This window comes from Podarcis vaucheri, assembly GCF_965113315.1.
Source record: "Podarcis vaucheri genome assembly, chromosome: 4".
Classification (NCBI taxonomy): domain Eukaryota; kingdom Metazoa; phylum Chordata; class Lepidosauria; order Squamata; family Lacertidae; genus Podarcis; species Podarcis vaucheri.
Genome location: NC_138762.1, coordinates 27,037,342 through 27,060,048, shown reverse-complemented (window position 1 = coordinate 27,060,048; position 22,707 = coordinate 27,037,342). Strand labels below are relative to the sequence as shown.

Genomic DNA, 22,707 nt, shown 5'->3' with positions numbered 1-22,707 from the left:
GTTCCTCTTCTCTCAGGCCCTTGGCTAGTTAAGTAATCCTATGGCCTTTTAATTAATTAATTAATTTCGAAACAGCTTCATTTATTTGGTTTTTCAGATTAAAAATTTACAGTCACATATCCAACATACAATATAGAAACAAGATTCCAAAGAATCTTCTGGGCTTCCCTCCTCCCCTTTGTGGGTCCTATAGTTAACCATTTCCTCCTGCATCTTTTATAAGAATCAAAATCTTTTACCTCTCCATTGTGTCCAAAATTCACCATTAAACTACAAGTGTTATTCTGATCCTACGAACGATTTTAACTGTTTACAATGGTTTTTTCTTAAGAAATTATAAATTCCCCCCTATTCCTTATTAAAATTTTGGTCTTCCTGATTTCTGATTCTTCTGGTCATTTTAGCCATTTTTGCATCATCGCATCCACTTGATCTGCCCTTCTTCTCTGGTGGGGACTTTATCTTATTTCCAATCCTACGGCCTTTTAAACTGCGTGTGTGTTTGTGTGGCATTGTTTTTGTTTGCTATTAGGGTGCATATTTTGTATGTGTTCGTATACTGTATTGGTAAACCGCCCTGTGGTGATGGGTGGAATGATGAGCAAGTAAATAAAGCGGCCTTTTGAGAATTCTCTCTTATTTGACTGGGTCTTCCACCCGGCAGGGGTCGCTGTGGGACGGATCCGGCCCTCTTGCAGGCCGCTTTGGTCTCTCCACCTCCATCCCCAGCACTCGATTATCAGGAAGTGTCTCCAGGAGACGCCGGCTGAGCGGCCAGTCGGAGAGGGGCGGCGGCGGCGGGCAGCTTGGGCGCGGTGGCATCATGGAGCACATTCGCACCACGAAGGTAACTGAGCGGGGCCTTGCTCGGAGGCCGGCCTTGTCCGCCGCCGGAGGAGCGTGGGAGGGAGCCTTGCAGACCCCGGGGGCTTCCTCTTGGGAGGCTTGAGCACCCGGTCGAGCTCGCTCCCGGATCGCAGCCTTGCCGTGAAACCCTGTGCATGCCTACTCAGACGCAAGCCTGTATGTGCCTTAGGCTGCAGTCCTGACCGACCCATATCTACCCTAGAAGTCATTCCCATTCAGTTCGGCGGGGCTTTAAGGTTGCAGCAAAACATGCACAAGAAATAAGTCTTATGGCACCATGGTCAATTCTGCTGTCGCCTAAGCTCTTTACTTGTTTCCATCCTATCTAGCCACAATTTGAGGAAATTGGTTCCGAGGCCATGATGGTTTATGGCACAATGCCTTGGGTGGTTGGGCATTAAGATTGCTGCCATACTTGCTGGAATGCAGCTAAGTTTTACTCAAGAGTAGGCCCACTGAAATGAACGAGCGTGACTAAATATTCAGTGAGTCCACTCTGAGTAAAACTTGGATGAATGTCAGTCACCCTCTGGGTTTCTTTTGCTGTTTGCTGCAGCAGGCTGTATCTGAACTTAGAATTACTATTTTTAAAATATTTTTATTAACCAATTTCAACATAACAATTTATCAGTCCTCTTAATCAATTACATTATTTTCCCCCCCAACTCTCCCTCTCCCCCACCAAGGACTTCCTTCAGCTCCCCTCCCTGATTTCTTTACATATATTGTTTTCTGCGTATCTGAACTTAGAATTTAATGGGATCCTTAAGTTTTCATGGACTAGTGCTCCCATGATCCTATGTGTGGTGATAGTGGGCTTTAGGCCGCAGTAGTTTAGGCCGCAGTAATGTGATGCTATTTAATCTTACAAACTGCACTAATCTCCATAGTACTTACTGTCTGTTAAGGTTGCAGCCATATAGCCCTATCTTATTCATGTTTATTTGGAGGTTAAGTTTTCAATTATATATGTGTGTGTGTTCTGTGTCAGCGGGCATGATATCTTATGAAGTTCAAGAGCATAGTTCCTGTCCCAAGGAGCTTGACATACATAATTTGATGGGAAACCATGGGGGGGGGGAGGCAAATGGCAGCAGGAGAAACAGGATTGGGGAGTGGACAGGAAGCCAGTGTAGGGGTTTAGATAGAGGTATTGCCTGATGTAAGGCGAGAGGTGGAGCATGAGAATCTTAATCTCAGGGTTGTGGGCAAAAGATTTCCGCATTGCAGGGGGTTGGACAAGATGACTCTTACGGTCCCTTCCAACTCTACAATTCTCTGATTCTAATTTTGATGTGTTTCCAGTCTTCTTCTTGTAACCTACGGGGTGATATTTTCTGACAGGGCTCTCAGCCAAGGGTGGGGCCCATTTGATTTTATGAGATCATGTCATGAGATAGACAACGAATCCCATATTATCTTTTCCATCTCTCTTGCCAGGTCTTTTGGAAGGGCCATAGCTCAGAGGTAGAACATCAGCTTTATATGCAGAAGGTCCCAGGTTCAATCTCCAGACATCAATGGGAAAGACTCTGAAGTACTGGCAAGCCACTGCCAGTCAGTGTAGACAGTACTGAGTTAGATGGGTCAATGGTCTGGCTCAGTAGGAGACAGTTTTCTCTGTTCCTATGTCTTTTCAGTGGAAGTCATGTAAGGGTTACATGACAGTTTTAATGCAGCTCATTTCCAAATTGAATTCAAAATATTTTCTTTTTAAAAATGACATCATCTTAGATTGCTGTGCTCTTAGGGAAGTTTTATCACTGTATAAACAAGCATTATACAGGGATACGGGTGGCGCTGTGGTCTAAACCACTGAGCCTCTTGGGCTTGCCGATCAAAAGGTCGGCGGTTCAAATCCCTGTGACGGGGTGAGCTCCCATTGCTTGGTCCCAGCTCCTGCCAACCTTGCAGTTCAAATCATGCCAAAATGTGCAAGTAGATAAATAGGTACTGCTCCGGCAGTAAGGTAAACGGTGTTTCCGTGTGCTGCTCTGGTTTCGCCAGAAGCTGCTTAGTCATGCAGGCCACATGACCCGGAAAAACTGTCTGCGGACAAATGCCAGCTCCCTCGGCCAGTAAAGCGAGATGAGCGCCGTAACCCCAGAGACGTCTGCGACTGGACTTAACTGTCAGGGGTCCTTTACCTTTAAAGAAGCATACCTGCAGGCAAAAAAACTTCTTATCTTTCTCTACACCCCCACCCCAATTGTTTCTTTCTGAAGCTAAAGTAACTCAGTGTTTTTGTGAGTAGCTGGAAAACAGTGGCTCAATATGAGTTTAAATTGTGGAGAATCAAAAACAAAGATTATTGTGTTTAGACCTGAGAAGCTTAATACTGCCCTTTGACCATTTACTACTTTTCTTAAGTAAAAGCTCTATTGCATTGTAGAGGATCACTGACCTTAGCCTGAAATGTGATCTGTGGGCTTGGATCTCAGAGCCACATAGACTGTTTGCTGTTGTAGCACAACCTGTCCGCAAAGCAAAACCCCTCCAGAGTATCAATCAGTATTTACTCTTGCTGTGTGTGACCTGCAGTATTTTTAACTTCTTAAAAATTAAACCTTCCACTGAAATTCAGATATCCTTTGAATGAAACTTTGTATGGCAGCGAGAGAGGAGGAAGCAGATGACTTATCTATAGTAATCTGCAAGTTTCAAAATGCTAACTGAGGCAAATTGCTGCTGTTCCAGGCCGGGTTGGGGGGAGGTTGTGGAAGAAGTCTCTGTATGCTGCAAGTGCCATTAGTCACAAAAGCAATTGGGAAATCATCAGCTGAAGAGGAAAGACCTGCACCTCAAAAGGAGTATGGAACGTATTCAGGGCATGCCCAATCACTAGGCAGACTGGGGCAGCCACTTGAGGTTACAGATGCTGGGGTCCCTGATGTTCCTCTGAGTTTCCTGGCTGTCCTTTTTTGTTGGAGGACAGACCTATGCAAGGGGTACCACTGTATACCTTCACTTCAGGCAGGAAAATGTTTTGGGCTGGATCTGAGCCAGTTCCTTTTGGCTTACAATGGTTATCTTTCAGAAGGCAGAAGCACCTGTCATGCGATTTATGCTGTCTGTTCAACTCTCTATAATGCTACAAGGCTGAATATTCTTTGGGGAGTTCCTAAGAAGGAAGAAATTATGTTACCATGCTGAAGTTTCCTTTGGGGAGTTCCAAAGAAGAAAGAATCACCCTTAAAAAGCAACAAAATGCTCACAAAGCAACCTTGTAAATAAGCCCACAAAAGTTACTAGCCTGCAGAGTGTTTTAATAGCTTGCTTGGAGCCCAGTAGAGAAGAGATAAAGAGCCCACCTCATTCCTATACTGGGTGCAGAAGAGAGCCATTCCCTCCTCTGGCAATCTATAGTACTTGGTTTCCGTATTGAGTACAGAGGAATGATAAGTCACCCATCCCTCCTCTGCCAGCTTGCTCGTTTTCCTGGTCACCTATTACTACAAAGCTGGTGCAGCTTTACCTTTATGCTTTCCTTGCTCTTCACCAGTGACCTCTACGCTACATTGGTCCTCAGTGGCCACTCCTTTGGCCCACATTTTCACGGGTTGTCTTGTTTACTTTGACACGTAGTGCAAATAATTCAACAGCTCAAAGTGACTGGCTATGTGCGTAAGCTACTGTTTCATCCTAAGGGCTGCACATGTAGTAACATGATAGCAGCCATAAATTAGCTTATGGAGAAATGGATTTATGCCACGTTTATACTTGATACTTTGCAAAAAGCTCAATCCTTAAAATTAAATAAATCCTGCCCTACAGTTACCTGTTCCGTTAGACTTCATTTCTGAGGATGCTCATGTTTTCTTGTTTATTGGTGTACAGTTGTGCTTATCAAAATTGGACAGGGTGGCTGAGTAAGGGGGGAAGTACAGTTCACAAAGTGGCAAGTCTCTGCCGCTTAAGGGCTTGCTTTACTTTAGACCCTGGTCATGTGACTTTGACCTGATCCAGTCTGCCTGTGTAGCTGGTGCTAATTATTTTTTAACATAAACATGCCTGGAAGGCTGCTTTGGTTGAAGCTGCTGATTTTCTGTTTCCTGCAAATTAGCACCATCATATATCTGAAAGCTACTTATTTAAGTGATGCTTACTGATTTGTATTGCCTGCATTTTTCAAAAGCAAAGAGCTGGAGAATTGGTTATAAAATGTTTCTTGTAATCTAGCCAGGTCAAATATTGACGTTGAGATAGAATTCAGGAATTGCAGATACCTGCATGGCTGATGCAGGAAGTTCCATTGTTGTTGCTGCTTTCTCCCTTGAGTTCTAATTCTGCTGGACTGTATGAGAGATGCGCAGACTCATTGTTAGAGCTCTAGGAGCAGACTGGTGAATTAGTGCTAATGAGCCAATCCTGCCAAGAGAATATGAGGAACGCATCCTTGCCAAATCTTCCCTTATTGCCTCTTTGTGGTAGCTTTCCTGGCCTGCTCTTGGGATTCAGACAAAACAGACCTGTAGAACATTCAAAGTCAATTTCCGATCGGTTAAAAGCAGCTAAATTTCTGAGTGTACCTTCTGTAAATTGCTCTCTGCTACAGCTGAAAGCTTCCTATGTTATTTTGAAAGACTACTGCACGCAAGACCCTTTATCTCTTCTCAGCCTTTGTGTTTTGAGGAGCTTTTTCATTTTTTAAGAAGGATAGATTTCCCCTCAGGCTCAATTCAGAATAGGCCTTATAGGACATATGTGGCATAACCACACAGCACCATACTTTCCCTCTTCAGTAACATATAGCAAACAACACACCTAAAAAACAGGCACCCACATTCTTCCTTAAATATGTGGGTTACAACAGAACCCTCTGTTTGTCTTAGCATAGAGAAGCTGTGTTTGGTTCCATGTATAGGTATGGAGGTTGCCACCCAAGGCCTATGGCCTTTCTTTGGTTTTGCTGTGTTATCTGCTCAGCAGTTCTTGAACTGTGCTCCAAGTTGGATGCAGGAAAAGGAGCCCTTGGCTCTCTCTCTAGGAGCAATCTTTCCAAGTAGTCTTTCTGAGATCATTGCATGATGGTACTATTTGAAATGAGAATTGTGGGAGAGAATTTGTTCATGGCAGAACTGTATTGAAAAAACACAAGAGGCTTAATAAAATATGGAGCAGAGGTCAAGAAGGTTTATCTTGCCTGGGCTGGATCAGTCCCCCGCAGACGCGATTTCTGGCACCGTGGAAGTGAGTCCCCATGCTGCACTGCGCCGGTTTAGCGCAGTGCGCAAGCGGGCAACTCGGTTTGGGGGTGGCTCATGGGCCAGTCAAACGACCTCTGCAGGCCAATTCCGGCCCATGGGCCTTAGGCTGGTGACCCCTGAAATAGAGTATCCCATTTCTGTTCAGGAGGCTGCATTGTCACCTTTGCAAACATAGCCGCTGGAACCAGTTGATCTTGAGTTACCACTTCGCCAGGGTTTTACTAGCCCAACCAGAATGTTGTCCTCTTGGGTCAGCAGTCAGAACGGGAAGATACAAAGCCAGAAAATGTTCTGGCCGAGAGGTTCTTCCTGTTAGCAGGCACATGTGAGCTGCTGCAGCGTAGGCCGTGCACGTTAGGGTATCTATCACATGCCTGGTGGCTGCATTTTGCATTATTGGTGCTTTGTGAAGGCTAAAGGTTGTCCTTGCAAATGCACGCACACTTTGTTGCCAGACAGCGATCTGCCCCTTAAGAAGGAGATAATGAACTGAATGACCGGGCTGCTTTTATGTCAAGATCATATGTTTCATAGCTTTACTTCATGGCAATGTGTTCTCTTTTCCCCCCTTGCCCTCACAGGTCGAACAGGTGAAATTATTAGATCGTTTCAGCACAAACATCAAGTCACAAACAGGAACGCTCTATCTCACGGCAACTCACCTGTTATTTATAGACTCGAGCCAGAAAGAGACATGGGTAAGGATTCTGATGGTTTTCTCCAGTGGGGCACCCTTTTTATTTTGTGTCGCTTTATTCTGATGTAGAGGACTCCCCAGGCCAAGTCTCCTGTCTTGCAATAACTGGGTAATTGTTGCTGTAAGCTGTTTTAAGTATGCAGAATGTGAGGTACAATTGTTTTAAATGGGTATTGAACCACATGCCTCCTTCAGGTTGACTTCTTTGAGCTGCGCTGTTCCAATGTTTTGCAGGGCACTCTTCCAAGAATCAGAGGCTTTAGTTCCAGCCTCCTGGGAGAAGGCTGTGGTATTCTCACTTCATTTGGGCCAGTTGCCCAGATATCATTCCTGTGCATGCGTGGAGATTAGCACTGGCAAGTGTGTGAAGTCAGTCTCCCACTCCCAGGTCTAAGGCACATCATCAGTTCTCTTTGCCCATTCTGCCACAGTTAATAGTTTAATTTTGCAAACTGTGTTTTTTTAAAGTGCGCTGTATATCCTATAATAGTCTAGCTAATTAAACTCCATAATTTTATTGAGTTATGAATAATTGGCATCTCCCCCTTTGGTAGTTTCTTAATTTTAGTCTTTGAAAAGAGAGATAACGCTGAGAGTTTCATTAACAGGTTTCTGGCTATGTATAGCTAGTGTTTTCCCTCAGTGTGTTGGTGTGTCTGCATTTGTAGCCTGTTGAAGGTCACCTTCAGAAGCAGGACTAATAGAATATAGGTTAGCTAGCATCCCTTCACCCAAAGGGGCTTTTCACTGCGTTCTCAAACAGCAGTCCCTGCTCCTCATTCCACAAGGCAAGTTGCTTTTGATTCTGACAGAGCCAGAGAGAATTGGAGAGCCAGTTTGGTGTAGTGGTTAAGAGCAGTAGACTCGTAATCTGGTGAACCGGGTTCGCTTCCCCGCTCCTCCACATGCAGCTGCTGGGTGACCTTGGGCTAGTCACACTTCTTTAAGTCTCTCAGTCCCACTCATCTCACAGAGTGTTTGTTGTGGGGGAGGAAGGGAAAGGAGATTGTTAGCTGCTTTGAGACTCCTTCAGGTAGTGATAAAGTGGGATATCAAATCCAGACTCTTCTTCTTCTTCCTCTGAGGGGAGCTTGGAGTTATCTGAATACCAATTGCTGGGAACCAAAGATGCGGAGAATGCTGTTGCTCCTGTGAGAGCAGGATGCAGGACTTAGATGGAGCTTTGGCCTGATTCATCAGGGCTCTTCTTATCTTCCTAACTTTCAGATACAGTTTGCAGTGGAGTATGAGAAAATAAAAATAAATCCCACCGGGGTTACTCCTCTATTTAGTATATCAAATTTATTTATTTTTTTCTTCATACAGCTGAAAGAAGTCCCAAAGCCAGTTAAAAGAAAAGCAAAATACAAAATTTCATATTAAATGTCCAGAAAAGCAATAGAAATATGTTAAAAGGTTGTTAATCAAAAATATTGCGGACAGGATCTTTGGATACTGGTCACAGCATTAAGTAGTGTAGCACATCCAATAACAAGCAAGCAACTTGAGATAATGTCTGTGGTTCTTCCGTGGAAACCAAGAATTATGAAAATGCCATTGTGGGTTTTCTGTGTGCTGCAGATACTGCACCATCATATTGCTGCGGTAGAGAAACTCGCCTTGACCACGTCCGGCTGCCCCCTGGTGATTCAGTGCAAGAACTTCAGGATAGTTCACTTCATTGTTCCCAGAGAAAGGGACTGCCATGATATTTATAACTCCTTGCTTCAGCTGTCAAAACCAGGTAGAGTGGCTGCCTTTCTCATTACACAGGCATTCCCCTTTTACCTGATTCTCCTGTTCAATTGCTCTGTTGTTTTATCATGTAACTTAACTGTGTCTTATTATACAACTTAATTATGAGTGCTTGTGCAACTGCTTTTAATACTTTGTAAACTGTTTTGACACTAAGCAGTATATAAATTAAACAACAACGACAGTGTGGTGCCTCTGGAATCCCACAGCAAGGCTCAGGCTCCTTCCTCTTTTTCTCTTTCTCCTGGCTTGTTTTAGCAAGATACGACGAACTGTATGCCTTCTCATACAACCCGAAGCAAAAGGAGGAAGAGAGAGTGCAAGGCTGGCAGCTCATAGACCTTGCAGAAGAGTACAACCGGATGGATGTGCCTAACTCTGACTGGCAGCTATCAGATGCAAATCGTGATTATAAGGTAATAGATTGCTAACATAAAATAAAAATGAAATGAAAGACCAAAGTGAGAAGTGGCATTTTCCACCTCATTCATGCTGGAATAATTGTTGGTCTGTTCCTTTTCCTCGTGGGAATTCAGTTTCAAAGGTTCGCTAGGAAAACATTGTTTCTTGCAACTGTTTTGCAGCTGCTTCGATTGAATTCACACTCAATTGCATGCAGGAGGGACGGATGACTCAACTTGTCATTAACTGAGAGAATGTATGCCGCAATATAATTAGGCCCCCTCTCTCCTTGCTGTAGAGCTCAGTTCAGTTTTGTGTGCAAGGCTACATAGAAGGCAGCAACTTCTTCACTTCTCTTCTAATTACTTTTTTCTTGCTTGTTGTGCCTCTAACTAAAGAAGAGGCAGTGTAGAATTAACACTAGGAATTAATTCCCCCCCAGGTTTTATTTTTAAAATCATGCAAGTATTTTGATGTGATAGCCACCAACCTGAATGGCTTTAACAGAGAAGTTGGCAAATTTATGGAAGCTATGGTTATGTGCTACCTCCAGCGTCAGAAGTTGCTGTGTAAGACAAACAGGAGAGGGCTCTTTGCACCCATGTCCTGCTTGCAGGCTTCCCACAGGCATGTGGCTCGCCATTGGGAGCACAGAAAGTTCAGACTAGGCAGGCCTTTGCTCCGATCCATCGGGGGTCTTATGTTCCTGACATGTTTCAAGAACCCAGTCAGTGTTTTTCTGAAGCCCTGATACTTCAGAATTCTTCTAGGCAAGGGTTAAGCAATATCCATTGTGAAGATATGGGGAAAGGCCTTTCCCACTGATTTCAATGGATGCCACCAGTTGCATACCATATCTTGAGGAGGGGAATATTTTTCTTCCTGGGGGCCATATTCCCTTGTGAGCAAAGATCTGGGAGTGCGTACTATTGGTTGGTCAGGGCAGAGGCAAAAGTAGGTAGAGCTATGGCTGTGGCTCTTTGTACCAGAGGCTACCTTCCCACTGCACACAAGTCACTTTAAGGACATTCCAGCCTGGCAAAAGCACTTGGGCCCATGGAGCAAGGCTGGTGAGGGCCATGGCTTAAGGAGAGTCCCAAGGGGCCAGGTAGGTTTGGAGGTCTGCATTTTTCCCCGGACCCTGAGCTTCCCCATCCCTGCCATATCTAAATGCACTGTCCTTTCCTTTCCTCCCTCAGATCTGTGAAACATATCCCAGAGACCTCTATGTTCCCAGGAGTGCAAGCAAGCCCATCATTGTTGGCAGTTCTAAGTTCCGAAGTAAAGGAAGGTTTCCTGTGCTGTCATATTATCATAAAGATAATGAGGTATAGTCTGATTTCCATTCAGGGGAAATGGGCTAAAGGCTATTTTCCATCACAGGAAAAGACAAGAAGGGTAAGTACAGTAACCCAGATTCATAGATCTGTTGCGGCCCATCAAAAAAGGGCTGTTAGTAGAATGTAACATTGGGGTAGGCCCCACTTCACTAGGGCTGCAATTCTAGCCCCACTTACTTGGGAGCAAGTCCCATTGACTTCATTAGGACTTAACTTCTAATTAGACATGGTTATGGTTGCACCACAGATATCTGTCTCTATATGTTGATTTTGTCAAGAGTTCCGGAAGTAGAACCTTTACAACTTGTCTTGTGTTGCAATTATTCACACTGGTTTGAAAATTCAGGACTTAAAGATTCAAGTTTTTGCTTCCCGTTTATGGGGATGTGGGGAAGTTGAAACTAGAACTAATAATAGCATGCATGGCACCAAGAAAACAAACTAATGTGGTTTGGGCATTGAAAAATGCTCTGAGTTGATAGTGCATAATGCAAATGTGTCTTGTCTCTCTTATAGAAACTAATTTTGTGTCTGCCACCTTATATCTCCAGCTTTATCACTAAAATTTGGGCAAACCGTCTCTGCCTATAACAGAGGAAACCATGAACTCTGAAACATTTTGGCTTTCAAGTTTCCTTCTGGAGGTTTTGCATCTTCAGAGTCCCATGCATCATGCTTCTGGCTTTCATCTTCCCTTCTTGCAGCTACCAGAGAACTAAGAACTGTACTTAAAATTCAGACCACTGTTCATGTCCTCTAAAGTGCTCATATAGACCTTTCATTATCTTATCTTTATATTTGTCCCTCCATCTTCTAACTAGGCTGCCATTTGCAGATGTAGTCAGCCTCTCTCGGGATTCAGTGCCAGGTGTCTGGAGGATGAGCACATGTTGCAAGCGATCAGCAAAGCCAATCCTAATAATTGCTATATGTATGTTGTGGACACCAGGCCTAAAGTAGGTACCATTCCCTTTAGCTGGTTTCCCATGTGATATAATGCTGTAGTTTAGAGATGGGAAGGGGTGATGTGCAATTACTGCTCCTTGACTGCACCATATCGTTAGGTCGCTGTTTCTGTTAGGACCCAGTTTGGTGAACAACCTGAGAGTGGCAATGGGATGAATTGGAATTGGAATGGGCCTTAAGGGTTGCCTAGTCCATTCAGGAAGTTGATTACTGCAGCATCCCTATTAGCTAGTGACTCTGCCTCTAACGAAGAAGAACCCAACGCCTTCCCAGGCAGTCTGTTCCACTGTTGAGCAGCTCTTTCCATCAGGAGGTGGTTCTTAATGTTTAGGTTGCGTCCTTTGTCTTCATGAGTCCTTCTAGGTTCCACCCTCTGGAGCAACAGAGAATAAATTTGGTCTACCATCTGTGTGTGAGACGGCCCTTCAGATGTTTGCAGATAACAGTCTCTTCTCCAAGCTAAAGCATACTTGGCTCCCTCCTTATAGGATTTGATTACTGGATTCCTCATCATCATTAGACTGGCTGTTTGTACTCATGAACTAATTCCCCCCCCCGCCCCCGCCCCCCCCCGATTTTGGAGGAGTTGCTTACCTGACTCAGGCCCCTGGCCAGGATCCAATGAACAATGCAACTGATTGAATACCTCCAGAGGGCTTTGTACTGATGCTTCTCAAAGTAGCAGCTTTCCATGCCACATAGCATATTGTGATTATGCTACTGGGAGCTGCTATTCAGGGGTCAGGACAAATTGTGGGGGGTTACCAAGTGAGTAGGATGCTTTCTGATACTTCATATTCTACGTGATTAATGGTTTGGCTTAGAAAGTAGGAGGTCATGAAGGGAGGAAAAAACCCTGTCCTATAGAACTGGAAACCTGAGCAATCATAACGTTCCTAATATTTATCAGATGGGAGTTCCCACACATTTTAACTGCTTTACCTCCTTTTTCTTCAAGCTGAATGCACTGGCCAACAGAGCAGCAGGTAAAGGCTATGAGAATGAAGACAACTATTCTAATATTAGATTCCAGTTTGTTGGTATTGAAAACATCCATGTAATGAGATCAAGCCTGCAGAAACTTTTGGAAGGTATGTATAAATTTGCTTCTAATTGGTAGAAAGCACTTGATAATTACAAAATAGACTCTTGTAGAGCCTTCTCCACCCCCACATAGCCATACCAAACAGCTTATTGCTTGAAGTAATAAATTCCAGTATCCCTTATGTACCGAAGGGTTAATACATTGGTTTCTATCTTTTTTTGTAAACCGCTTTGAGTTTTTTCTACTCTAAAGCGGAATATAAATCTTATGAAAAAAATATCTGGAATGCACATCAATTTCAGGTCCCTCTCTTTTTGTTTCATGTAACATTTTCAAGCTTTCAACAACACGCGTAGTTCAGCATCCTCTCTTGCACAGCCCCCATGGGATGTAGATGAAGCTCTGGGAGGAAAAGGTTGTTCATATCAAGCCTAGGAATTGATTTGTTCAAAAGTGAAAGTAAGCTTCAGTTGCTTCCCTACAGAGGAAAGTGCTGCTGTTTGAATTTAACGACCGAGTATCTTTCTATTTCAGTCTGTGGGACAAGGGGCCTGTCGGTCAATGATTTTCTGTCTGGTTTGGAGAGCTGCGGATGGCTGCGACACATCAAAGCCGTGTTGGATGCTGCTATCTTCTTAGCCAAAGTAATTTGCTTTCTTCAACTTGTGGCCAGTGGTTCATGCCCATAATAGTACACCAGCAGGTGCAGCCTGCATTCCGCAAGCTTAGTTACATTCCAGGATAAATGCTCAGGGGCACTACCCCAACAACACCCAATTTCCTTTCTAACCTAGTAAAGGAGGGTGGAATGCTCCCAGATCCAGTTGGCTGGGTGTATTTAAGAAGGTGCTGCAATTGGCTACTCAGTTCATGGAGTCCCTCCACCCGCAGGTGGTGCGGGTTCTTAGCTCAAGAGTAGAGCAGAAGATCCCAGTTTTTGTTTTTCAAAAGAAAGATCAGATAGCAAATGATGTAAAAGGCCTCTGCTTGATCCTGAATTCCAACTCCCTTCAGCCCCAGCCGGCACAGCCCAGTGATCAGGAATTACAGGAGTTGTAGTTCTGGAACTTCTGGAGGACCACAGGTTTCCCATCGCTGGTCTAGATAGTTACTCCCGGCTTAGGGCAGCTTTCTGTGTTCTTAGGGTAACTTGGTCAGTGTTGTCAACTTCAGACGTTCCAATTGCCTTTTGGCACTTGGAAGGAAAAGAGTGTGGACTGAGTAACTTACACCTCCCACTCCCCAGGCTGTCAGGTATCGATGCACATACCACAACCACCTGTTTCCCTGTTAGGGCAGTTCCAAGCGAGGAGATATCTCGCTGTATCATGGTGCCTGAGTGCAGCAGCAGGCTGTATATTTGAATCAAATTATTGCTGCCGTTTGTTGTGATTTGCTAGCTGCTTTATCATCGGAATGTTTAGGGAAGCTTTTAATGTTTGATGCATTGCTGTATTTTAATATTTTGTTGGAAGCTGCCCAGAGTGGCTGGGGAATAAATAATAATAATAAGAAGAAGAATAAATTATTATTATTATTATTATTATTATTATTATTATTCAAAGCTGGGTTTGTTTTCCTTGTGATACAAGCGCACAAGCATCAGTCAATCTTCTTGTCTTTTTCACAGGCCATAGCTTTGGAGAGTGCAAGTGTGCTAGTGCATTGCTCCGACGGCTGGGACCGGACGTCTCAAGTGTGTTCTCTGGGATCTCTGTTGTTGGATCCCTTTTATAGAACAATGAAAGGCTTTATGGTGCGTACTTGGGGCACAATGAGTTGCTTTCAGTTGGCACATGGTACAACCGAGTTACTTTGGTGCAATTGCTCTTGTTTTACTTCCTATATACCATTTTTAAATGACACTTAATATCCTAAGTATGTCATAATAAACATTGGGGGGGGGAATCTTTATCCTATAAAGGTACATCATTAACATTCAACACTGGTGTGAATATCTGCAGTGTTGGGTTGTCGCACCAAATAACTTAGCAGCTGCATGCTATGCTAGCTGCAGCTTCTGACCCACGCACAAGGGTAGCCCCTCATAACAACACATTATAGTAGTCTTAATTTTGAGATTACCAATGCACTGTGGCAAGGCTATCTGAAGCGCATGAGGCTGGGGGAGAAGCCTCTTTTGTTTACAGGACTAACTTTAAGTAGTAAACACACCAGTTGAATCAGTTCGATTTTTTTAAATTACTCTGACATGAGACTTAAATCTAATGTATATATTTGAGTTTAGGATTATTTTGGGTACTGCTCTGATATTTTGGGTTTAATTCATCAAAACCAAGAACTTTGACCTGGGTAATATAATCCAAACTTAGATCCGCAGCATAAAAACAGATGAAAAGCTGATGCCTTGTTTTCTTCTAGGTTTTGATAGAAAAAGACTGGATTGCGTTTGGGCACAAATTTTCAGACAGGTAGGGTGTTTTGCTACAAAGATGCTGTACGTTTGAATTAATTATGTAACTCATTGTGTTACTATTCAATTCATATGCTTACACGGATCTCATAATCTTATAAGGGACCTATATACGTTTAGTCCAGAAGATGCATTTGCTCTGTTTTTGGAACCCCTCCTGAGCTGGGACACTCCTCAGATGACTTTTTCTGGATATCAGCCCCAGTCCAGTCAAGCCCTGGTCTTGGATTCCCTACTTCCCAACCCAAGACCCTGAGGAAAGCTCTGTTCCTTTTTGCCTTGCAGAGACAGCTCCTGGCTTTTAGCATCTACCCTGAGCTTTGTGTTGTCACCAGTTAACTTAGACTTGGTAGCCCCTCCAGGATGAGCTATAAGTCATGCTCCTATACTTACTGTCTTTCTGTCCCTCTGAAAAAAATGTGTCATTTTCTTATGTACGTACATATGCTTGTACATGCATGTCAGACATTTTTAACTGGTCCAGGGTAAGCTATTGGCATCTAGAAACCTGACCTAAGCTTAAAATACCAGTTGAGAGCTCATCTTCGTGTGTGTGTGTGTGTGTGCGCCCCATTTTATTTGTGGTTTTTATGTGACTTGGCCTGTGCCGTTCAGAGCAACATAGCAGTAACTTGGGTAGGGCGGGGTCCAAAAAACTGCATCCCTACTTCCACATCCCAAAGCAGGCTTTGAGCTTGTGTTTTTCAAATAGCAGCCTGTTCCACCTCCACCATATCTCTGCTGCACAACAAACTGGCTTGGAAACAAGGTGGGACTTCCAAAGAGCAATGGAGATGTGCTCCTAAAAGTCAAAAAATCCCCTTTAGATCACATTTGGTAATTTTGTTTTCTTTGTGTCCACTAAGTGTTATCATAGGTTGAACCCAACTTCTTGGAGTAGACCCCTTGATATTAGCAGACCTAAAATGAGCCAAGACCATTCAGATCGGTGGGTCTACTTTGAGTAGAACTTAGTAGGATTCAACCCCATATATTTATTATGCTAATAAACTGCTTTTAGTTCTTTTTTTTAAAAAAAAATCCTAAAGCAATACACAGAAGAATAAAAAGCATATGATGGCTAATAAAACAATACAAAATATAATTCCACAGCTTCCACAGAGACCAGTAAATATATGACAAGTTTCTCTACTCTGCAAATACTTGGGTGCGCAGAAAGGTTTTTAGCATATCCTGAAAACATAGATAAGACCCAACTGAACCTATGAAAGGAGGAGGAGGTTATGTCGGTGCATTGAATTTTTGTGACTACCCAGGGTTAGTTTTGCCCACCATTTCCCCCACGTATTTATCCTGAAGTGCTTTTGCAGCAGCTGGTCTTATTTTAATGAAAATGAAATGTAGAAGTTGTCGCATGCTGCTTACTGGATCTGCTCTGCTGATGATCTTCATAAAATATGAGGGGAGTGGGGGAGTTCCATTCTGTCTGTCTGTCTGCCCCATTAGGTTTTATTGCTCTTGTAAATATTCTAGATGGTTGTGATTACAATTTTACGTTGCCCTTCGTTCTCTGTTGTGACCCGCAGTCGAACAATGAAAACTAACTGGCTGACCTCTTTTAATGTGGAATGTATTTTATAGATGCGGTCAGCTGGATGGAGACCCAAAGGAAATCTCTCCCGTGTTCGCTCAGTTTTTAGAAAGCGTCTGGCACCTGACGGAGCAGTTTCCGCAAGCCTTTGAGTTCAATGAGGCTTTTCTCCTTCAGATCCACGAACACGTCCATTCCTGCCAGTTCGGAAACTTCATTGGGAACTGCCAGAAAGAACGAGAAGAGCTCAGGTAAAGTTTCATATTAGCTCTCTTAACCGCTAGGGCTTAGAATCACCTTTCTGGTGTGTGATGGTGGGGAACCCAGCATTGCAAAAACACTAGATCTTTTGCACTCCTTAAAACATGAATCCTTGAAAAATCTTCTTGAGAATATAATCGCTTTCAAGAGAGAGAGAAAGGTTTATGGGAGAATCGTTCTCCCTTTGGTTTAGAAATACACACCGCCCCAGCATGCCATTTCACTACTTTAAATTCCACACACCGTAGACTGCAGTTTCCCATCGTCAGATAAAATGATTTATATCTGTAGTGATAATCCATTGTCCAACTCTGATTAAAACTTGGTTAATCACCACCCTATATCACCTTCTACCCCCACCCCCACTTTAAAGTAAAGAAACAGCATGGGGGGAGGGGGGAGGGAAAGACTCGCCCCAAAATACTGCAGGCACAATCCAGTTCTGTTTCCATTCCCTCCCCACCTCACCCCCAGTGATTGCTTTCTGGCCATAGATCGACCTTTCCTAACCTGGTTTCCTCCAGTTGTTGGACTACAACTCCCATCATCCCTAGAGCTGATGGAAGTTGCAGTCCAAAACATCTTGAGGCTGCTAGGTTGGGGAAGGTTGTCCTAATATCTCCACTGTGTGGGTAGCTTTGCCATTGAAATATGGCATTAGTGTTGTTCAGGCCCTGACTGTGATTCACTCAAGTTCTTCTTCCCTTCAAGATTGAAAGAGAAGACGTATTCACTGTGGCCTTTCCTTCTGGATGAATGCAAGAAGTACCTAAACCCCATCTATAATGAGAATTTTTCTCAGTCGCTCACAATTCTGGAGCCTGACACAGTATCATTTAATTTTAAGTAAGTTTCAATGATGTTTAAAGAGTAGTAATAATAATGATGATGATGATGATGATGATGTTTCAGCTGCCAGAATGGTGTATTAAAATACTATTGCGATTGGCACGTGCAGGTTCTGGAGGAACATGTATCATCAGTTTGATCACACCATGCATCCCCGGCAATCCGTAGCCAGCCAGGTCATGAGCATGAGCGAGCAAAATAAGCTGCTGGAGAAAGACATTAAGGAACTGGAAGCTGTGAGTATTTCCAATAACTATTTTGTCTTCAGACAGGCCTGCTTTGCTCCTAAAAGGCCAGAACCGCATCCCATCGGATCCTTTTTCAAATGATGGTTTCTTTGTATTGCTTTTGTGAAGATTATTTTTGCAACTGGCAAGAGAAAGATGGCACTCCACCTGCTGGGCCATTCAATAATACGCACACACAGATGGACTGGAACATGTCAGAGAGCAGTTTGCACCAGAGGGAGACTTAGAAGATGCTCTTGAGGGTCAGCTTTTCACCCCCATACCATAAACACCAGTCCTTTGTATAGTGTAACTTGGTATCCAAGTTGTGAGTCTTGTTGGTTTGTTGGTCTCTTGGGCTGACCTTGTTAATAGGCTCCACATCCCAATTCCTGCCTTAGTGCATGTACTACAGCTGTTCAGGAACAGCAGAGGGTATAGAAAGTATGAAGGACCTGATACTATAAGGAAGCAAGCAGTGCCACTGATAGTGGGGAGTAACAAAGCTGCTGTGTGTGTGTGTGTGTGTGAGAGAGAGAGAGAGAGAGAGAGAGAGTGTTCAGAAGTTGAGTGCATTGACCGTGTTTCCCAGAAGGCCCCAGGTTCAGTCCATGGGATCCCCAGTTAAAAGGAACTCTGGTCACTAGCTGGGAAAGACCTCTAGATGAGTCTGGAGCTCCACTGCCATCAGAGAAGATGGTACTGAACTGAAGGAAGGAATGGTTGGACTCTGTAAGGTAGTTTCATAGGTTGATAGGGAAGGTGAGGAGTTCAGTAGGTTGGGGGCTGGATGTGAACAACAGTTTCTCAGGCTCCAAACGATCGCAAAAGGAAAAAGGAGCCTACTCTGAAATACTCCTTTTAATCCCAGAAATTAGGTCACCGTGTAAACAAGGAGCTGGATGCGGCCTTCACCAAGGAACCTTTGCGGCCTGTGTCACCAGTTCTTAAGACATCCCAGTGCTTTAAGAAAGAGCAGCCTCTTCTACATGGGAATGACTGTATTCGAACAATAGAGGGCTCCAACGCAGCAGACAATCGGTACAGCGAGTATATGGAAGAGCTCTCCAAGACAGAGCCTGGTGTTGTCAGTCTGGAGTATGGAGTGGCAAAAATGACGTGTTAAATGTCACACGGAGTATCGCTGTCTCTTTCTGAAAATACTGACGGCGCATTGTGAGACTGGTCTCTTGGAGCGTGACCAAAAACCGGATTTGTGTAAAGGAGAGCCTCATTGATGTAGACTAGCATGGCACACGAGTTGCTAAGGAGAAATGCTGTTCTTGTGAGAAGTAACTGAGTTTAACAATACCGAAAGGAATGTGGAGAATTTAGTAAAAACTTTTTTTGGCTTAAAGAAATGAGGAATGGAAGTTGTTGTACGTGTCTAGAGGAAAACAAACTTTAGTTTGCACTAGATAACTTGGAATGTTATTTAATATATCAGTTGCCAAATGGTTTAATGGGCTTTGAAGATCTACTTCTAGGACACAACAGAATACTTACCGGGGCCGCTGAAAGTATATGTATATAGATAGAATGTACTGTGTATGTGTACTCCTATTTAATCTGTTGCCTGTTGCTAATTTTGATGTCTCATGTTGCCATTGAAAGTACTGTATATCACATGCAAAAGATGGAAACTTATCATCCCAAGTTCATAGCATGATGTTTGGAGACACATGAGAGAGGCACTCAGCAGGGTCTAAGTTTGCATTCATAACTGGAATTCCAGCTCTCCCCTGCCTCTTGAAATGTCCTTTTACAAAAATCAGGAAAACTGGTTAAAACTGATTAAAACTGCACCCCTAAGGGCTGTGAATCTTCTGCAGAAATCTAGCTACAAGCCTTATAGTTACGTTCCAAAATCCATGTAAGGACAATGCATTTATTATGCCATCAAAAGTGTCACAATATAGCATGCAGGCCTTTGAGTTCTCAAGAGCACTTTCAAGTTCTGAAGAAGTACTGGAGAACTTGAAAGCTTTACGTAACATTTTGGAACATTCTGATTGGCCAAATAAAAGCCACTGGCCCAATGTGGATTTAAAACTTGCCTTTTATGTGCCAACACAACAGTCTTTACATTTATGTAATTGTGTGTATTCCTACAAAGAGCCAAAACATTTGTGTGGGATGGATGGGTGTTCATCTCAATGAAAGCAAATGTGGTTCTAATTTTGTGTGTGTATTTCTTTCAGATCAGTGAGGTTTCAGAGTTTTTGAAAGAATTAGATATTGTAAGCTAATCAAACAAAATAAATGCCGTAGAAGCAGTATCACTTTTTCTGAGTTTGATCAAATTAACGCTTGTCTGCAGGGTTTTTTGTTCAGTTTGCAAATCTTTCTTAAAATAAATTTAGGGATTTTTTTTTTAAAGCACCTTAAGCACCTCAGCAGAAAAACTACGTAAATGAAATCTTCAAATAAGTCTCCTTGGATAGCTAAGGAGGCAGCCGCTCTTTGTTGTGAATGGAGAAGAAACAATAAACTTTAGGTTTGCAGGCCAGCTGGCTGCACGTTTTCTAAATCCACTTGCTTTAAAAACCTGATAATGCTCATATCCTCAGGATACAGGATGCCACCTGGGATTGAACTGATCTCTAGTTAACTAACAAGAAGGGTTGGTTAGGAAGATTATACTGTTCCCCTCTTGCATATAGGCAAATCACATGTATCCCCAGATATCATTGTCTCGGCTTCATCAGAAAAGAGGGTGGATTTGCTTTCAGCCTGTGATCCTGCTTCTGTTCACATTTTTCACGTTAGTTTTTATTGTCTTAATGAAGGAAATGAAATGAGCTTTGAGAGCCAAGATTATAAACATGCACGCCTTGGGGTATTATTCTCCCTAGGTGGTATGGTAGGCTAATTTGTACCTGAGGGATCAAATGCTTATTTGGCTCAGAGTGAAAATTAGTTTAGATTTGCTCTAATCCCTGAAGGCTTTTGATCAAAACTGCCAATACGCAGCATGGAACTTGACACAGTTGGCCGTGTTTCCCTCTTCCCTAGTTGGGATCCAGGCTGGAACAGCAAGGGCAATGCAGGTCATAACTTAATGGAGTTGGCAAAATTGTATAGGGCAGGAGAAGCATTAACCTTTTTAAGTGGCTACTGGTTTTGTATTGTAATATGTTTAAAGAGGGAACAATGTGAAGGGTATTTTTCAACGTCGTCTTGGTAGTAGATGTTCTTGTCCACGGCTGGTTGGTGGGGTGGGATCCTGCATTCAGTGTAGTAAATGCAGTAAAACTGTACATTCTCATGTCTTCTGCCACTTTAGTGGATGTTGCATTGATACTGACTTTCTGAAAGTATGAGGACAGAAATATGTGCCTTCTGGTTGTTTCCCCCTCTCCCGTTTTATGCTGTGGACAAATAATCTCCATGTGTTACCATAAACACTGAAAATACAATACTAAATGTTGCCATAACACACGTTTCTTGTCGTCTGTTTGTATATTGGTAAGGAATAAGCTGCACATTGGGCTTATTGTGGAGCTATGGAATTAACAGAGTTCTCCATGTTGATCTGTTGCTGCAAAAGCAGTGATGTTTTGTGGCACATGAAATACAAATCAAGTCAAGCTTTTGTGCGTGACAGCTCACCTCGTCATGACTATTAATGATTAAAAAACTTAAAAGATGCAGCGTCAAGTGAAGTGTTCAGGGTCCTCTCGCTTGGTCCTCACTCTTTCAACCAAAGTTCTCATATAACTTGAACAGTTGTTAATTGATGAGTGTTCCTGTTGAGTATTCTAGTCTGCCAGCCATGGCTTCTTGCAGAATACCATTCCACCCCAATCAACACTTTCGTTTTTCTTTCCCATCTGACATTCAACATTCTGTTGCTACTAAATATGTTCAGTCCTCATTTAGGCTACTTTGGGGTTGGGTTTCTGCTTTAGGTTTTGCTTTTTTATAAATTGGACTTCTGTAGACCTCAGGGCTCTCATGAGCAAGCTGGTACCTTCCACTCTTTCTCAATATCCCTTATATAGTTATTCAAGTAGTTTTCCCTGTGGTCACAGAGCTCTAGGAAGTGGAGCTCTTACATGATTAGTGTGGAATCCTTCTGGCCAAATTCTTTCCCCTCTATGTTCTCCACCTACATTAGGTGAATGGTGTACTTCAGACCTGACCTGCATGCCACACAAGTGTAAACTACAAAAGAAATTGGATCTGGACAGATTTCATCATATTGATGAAACTGACTCTTGACGCAGAAGCTTCTGGAGTTTTTTTAGATTTTCTTTCTTTCTTTTTTAAATAATCCTGCAAACATAATACCTTGTTCCAGGAAATTGTGTCTGTTTCTTTACACGTGTTTGTTTTGTTTTTTTAATTAAAAAAAATGACGCTTCCCCTGGTGCAAAGAGGTACCATTTTGATAGAAGCTGTATGGGTGAGAGTTAATTGTGTAGTGGGATCCTTTTTGTTTAATTGGAGCTTTAAATTTCCAGCCGTTCAGTTTTGTAGGACAGCTGCCAAATGGGCAGGCGAGCCAATGCGGGAGGGCTCTGCTGAGCTTGTACATTTTCTATACGTATCCAATTACGAGTGACCTCAATCTCGAAACGCAGCAACCTAAAAGCATCTCGTCACAAAGGCAGGCAGAAGCATCCCCACCATTCCCTCGTCTCGCCCACCTTTGCGGTTTTCAAATCAAAACAATCACCTTGCTGTGTGCTTCAAAGAGCGGGCTGCAATTGGAAAAAAGATAGGGAGCCTCTTTGGCCCCACCATGGAAGAAAGTCCTAGGAAATGGTATTATGTATTCCCTTCTGCCGTGGCTATTTCTTTCTTCCCAAAGACTTCTTTTATCAGACTCCCACAGTAATATAGCACATCTGGAAAACTCTGAGATAACACAGTATTCTGATACTGGCGTCCATTGTGTGCTTAACAAAGGCTCCTACAGCTGCTAAATCCAGAGAAGGAACAGAGCCAAGCTGGCAAGACTTGGCTACTGCCCCTTCTCACAAACACTGCCATGGAATTTCTTTTAGATTATTACTGTTGCCATTTTTCTTCACCACAGATGCTTACGGATAGAGTTGTGATGTTCTCTTAGTCACACCACTTGAAATGGTAAAGGGACC

The 22,707-nt window shown here is 43.1% G+C and overlaps 1 protein-coding gene across 1 annotated transcript; it reads left to right on the top strand.

The window, feature by feature from the left end:
• Nucleotides 1-672: 672 nt before the first annotated feature.
• Nucleotides 673-21,039, top strand: MTMR6 (myotubularin related protein 6). The gene is made up of 14 exons (XM_082220288.1): nt 673-847; nt 6,656-6,772; nt 8,353-8,515; nt 8,785-8,942; nt 10,128-10,256; nt 11,090-11,224; nt 12,193-12,325; nt 12,814-12,923; nt 13,910-14,035; nt 14,662-14,711; nt 16,316-16,516; nt 17,238-17,372; nt 17,485-17,611; nt 18,474-21,039. Exons 1-14 carry the CDS (start codon nt 824-826, stop codon nt 18,726-18,728), a joined length of 1,863 nt encoding a protein of 620 aa, XP_082076414.1. The 5' UTR covers nt 673-823; the 3' UTR covers nt 18,729-21,039.
• Nucleotides 21,040-22,707: the final 1,668 nt, after the last annotated feature.

Excerpts from the sequence above, each read along its gene's own strand:
- MTMR6 (XM_082220288.1), top strand. The coding sequence starts at position 824 with ATGGAGCACATTCGCACCACGAAG. Across the intron at positions 8,516-8,784 it reads GCTTCAGCTGTCAAAACCAG|CAAGATACGACGAACTGTAT; the intron begins GTAGAGTGGCTG and ends GGCTTGTTTTAG. Across the intron at positions 12,924-13,909 it reads CTGCTATCTTCTTAGCCAAA|GCCATAGCTTTGGAGAGTGC; the intron begins GTAATTTGCTTT and ends TCTTTTTCACAG.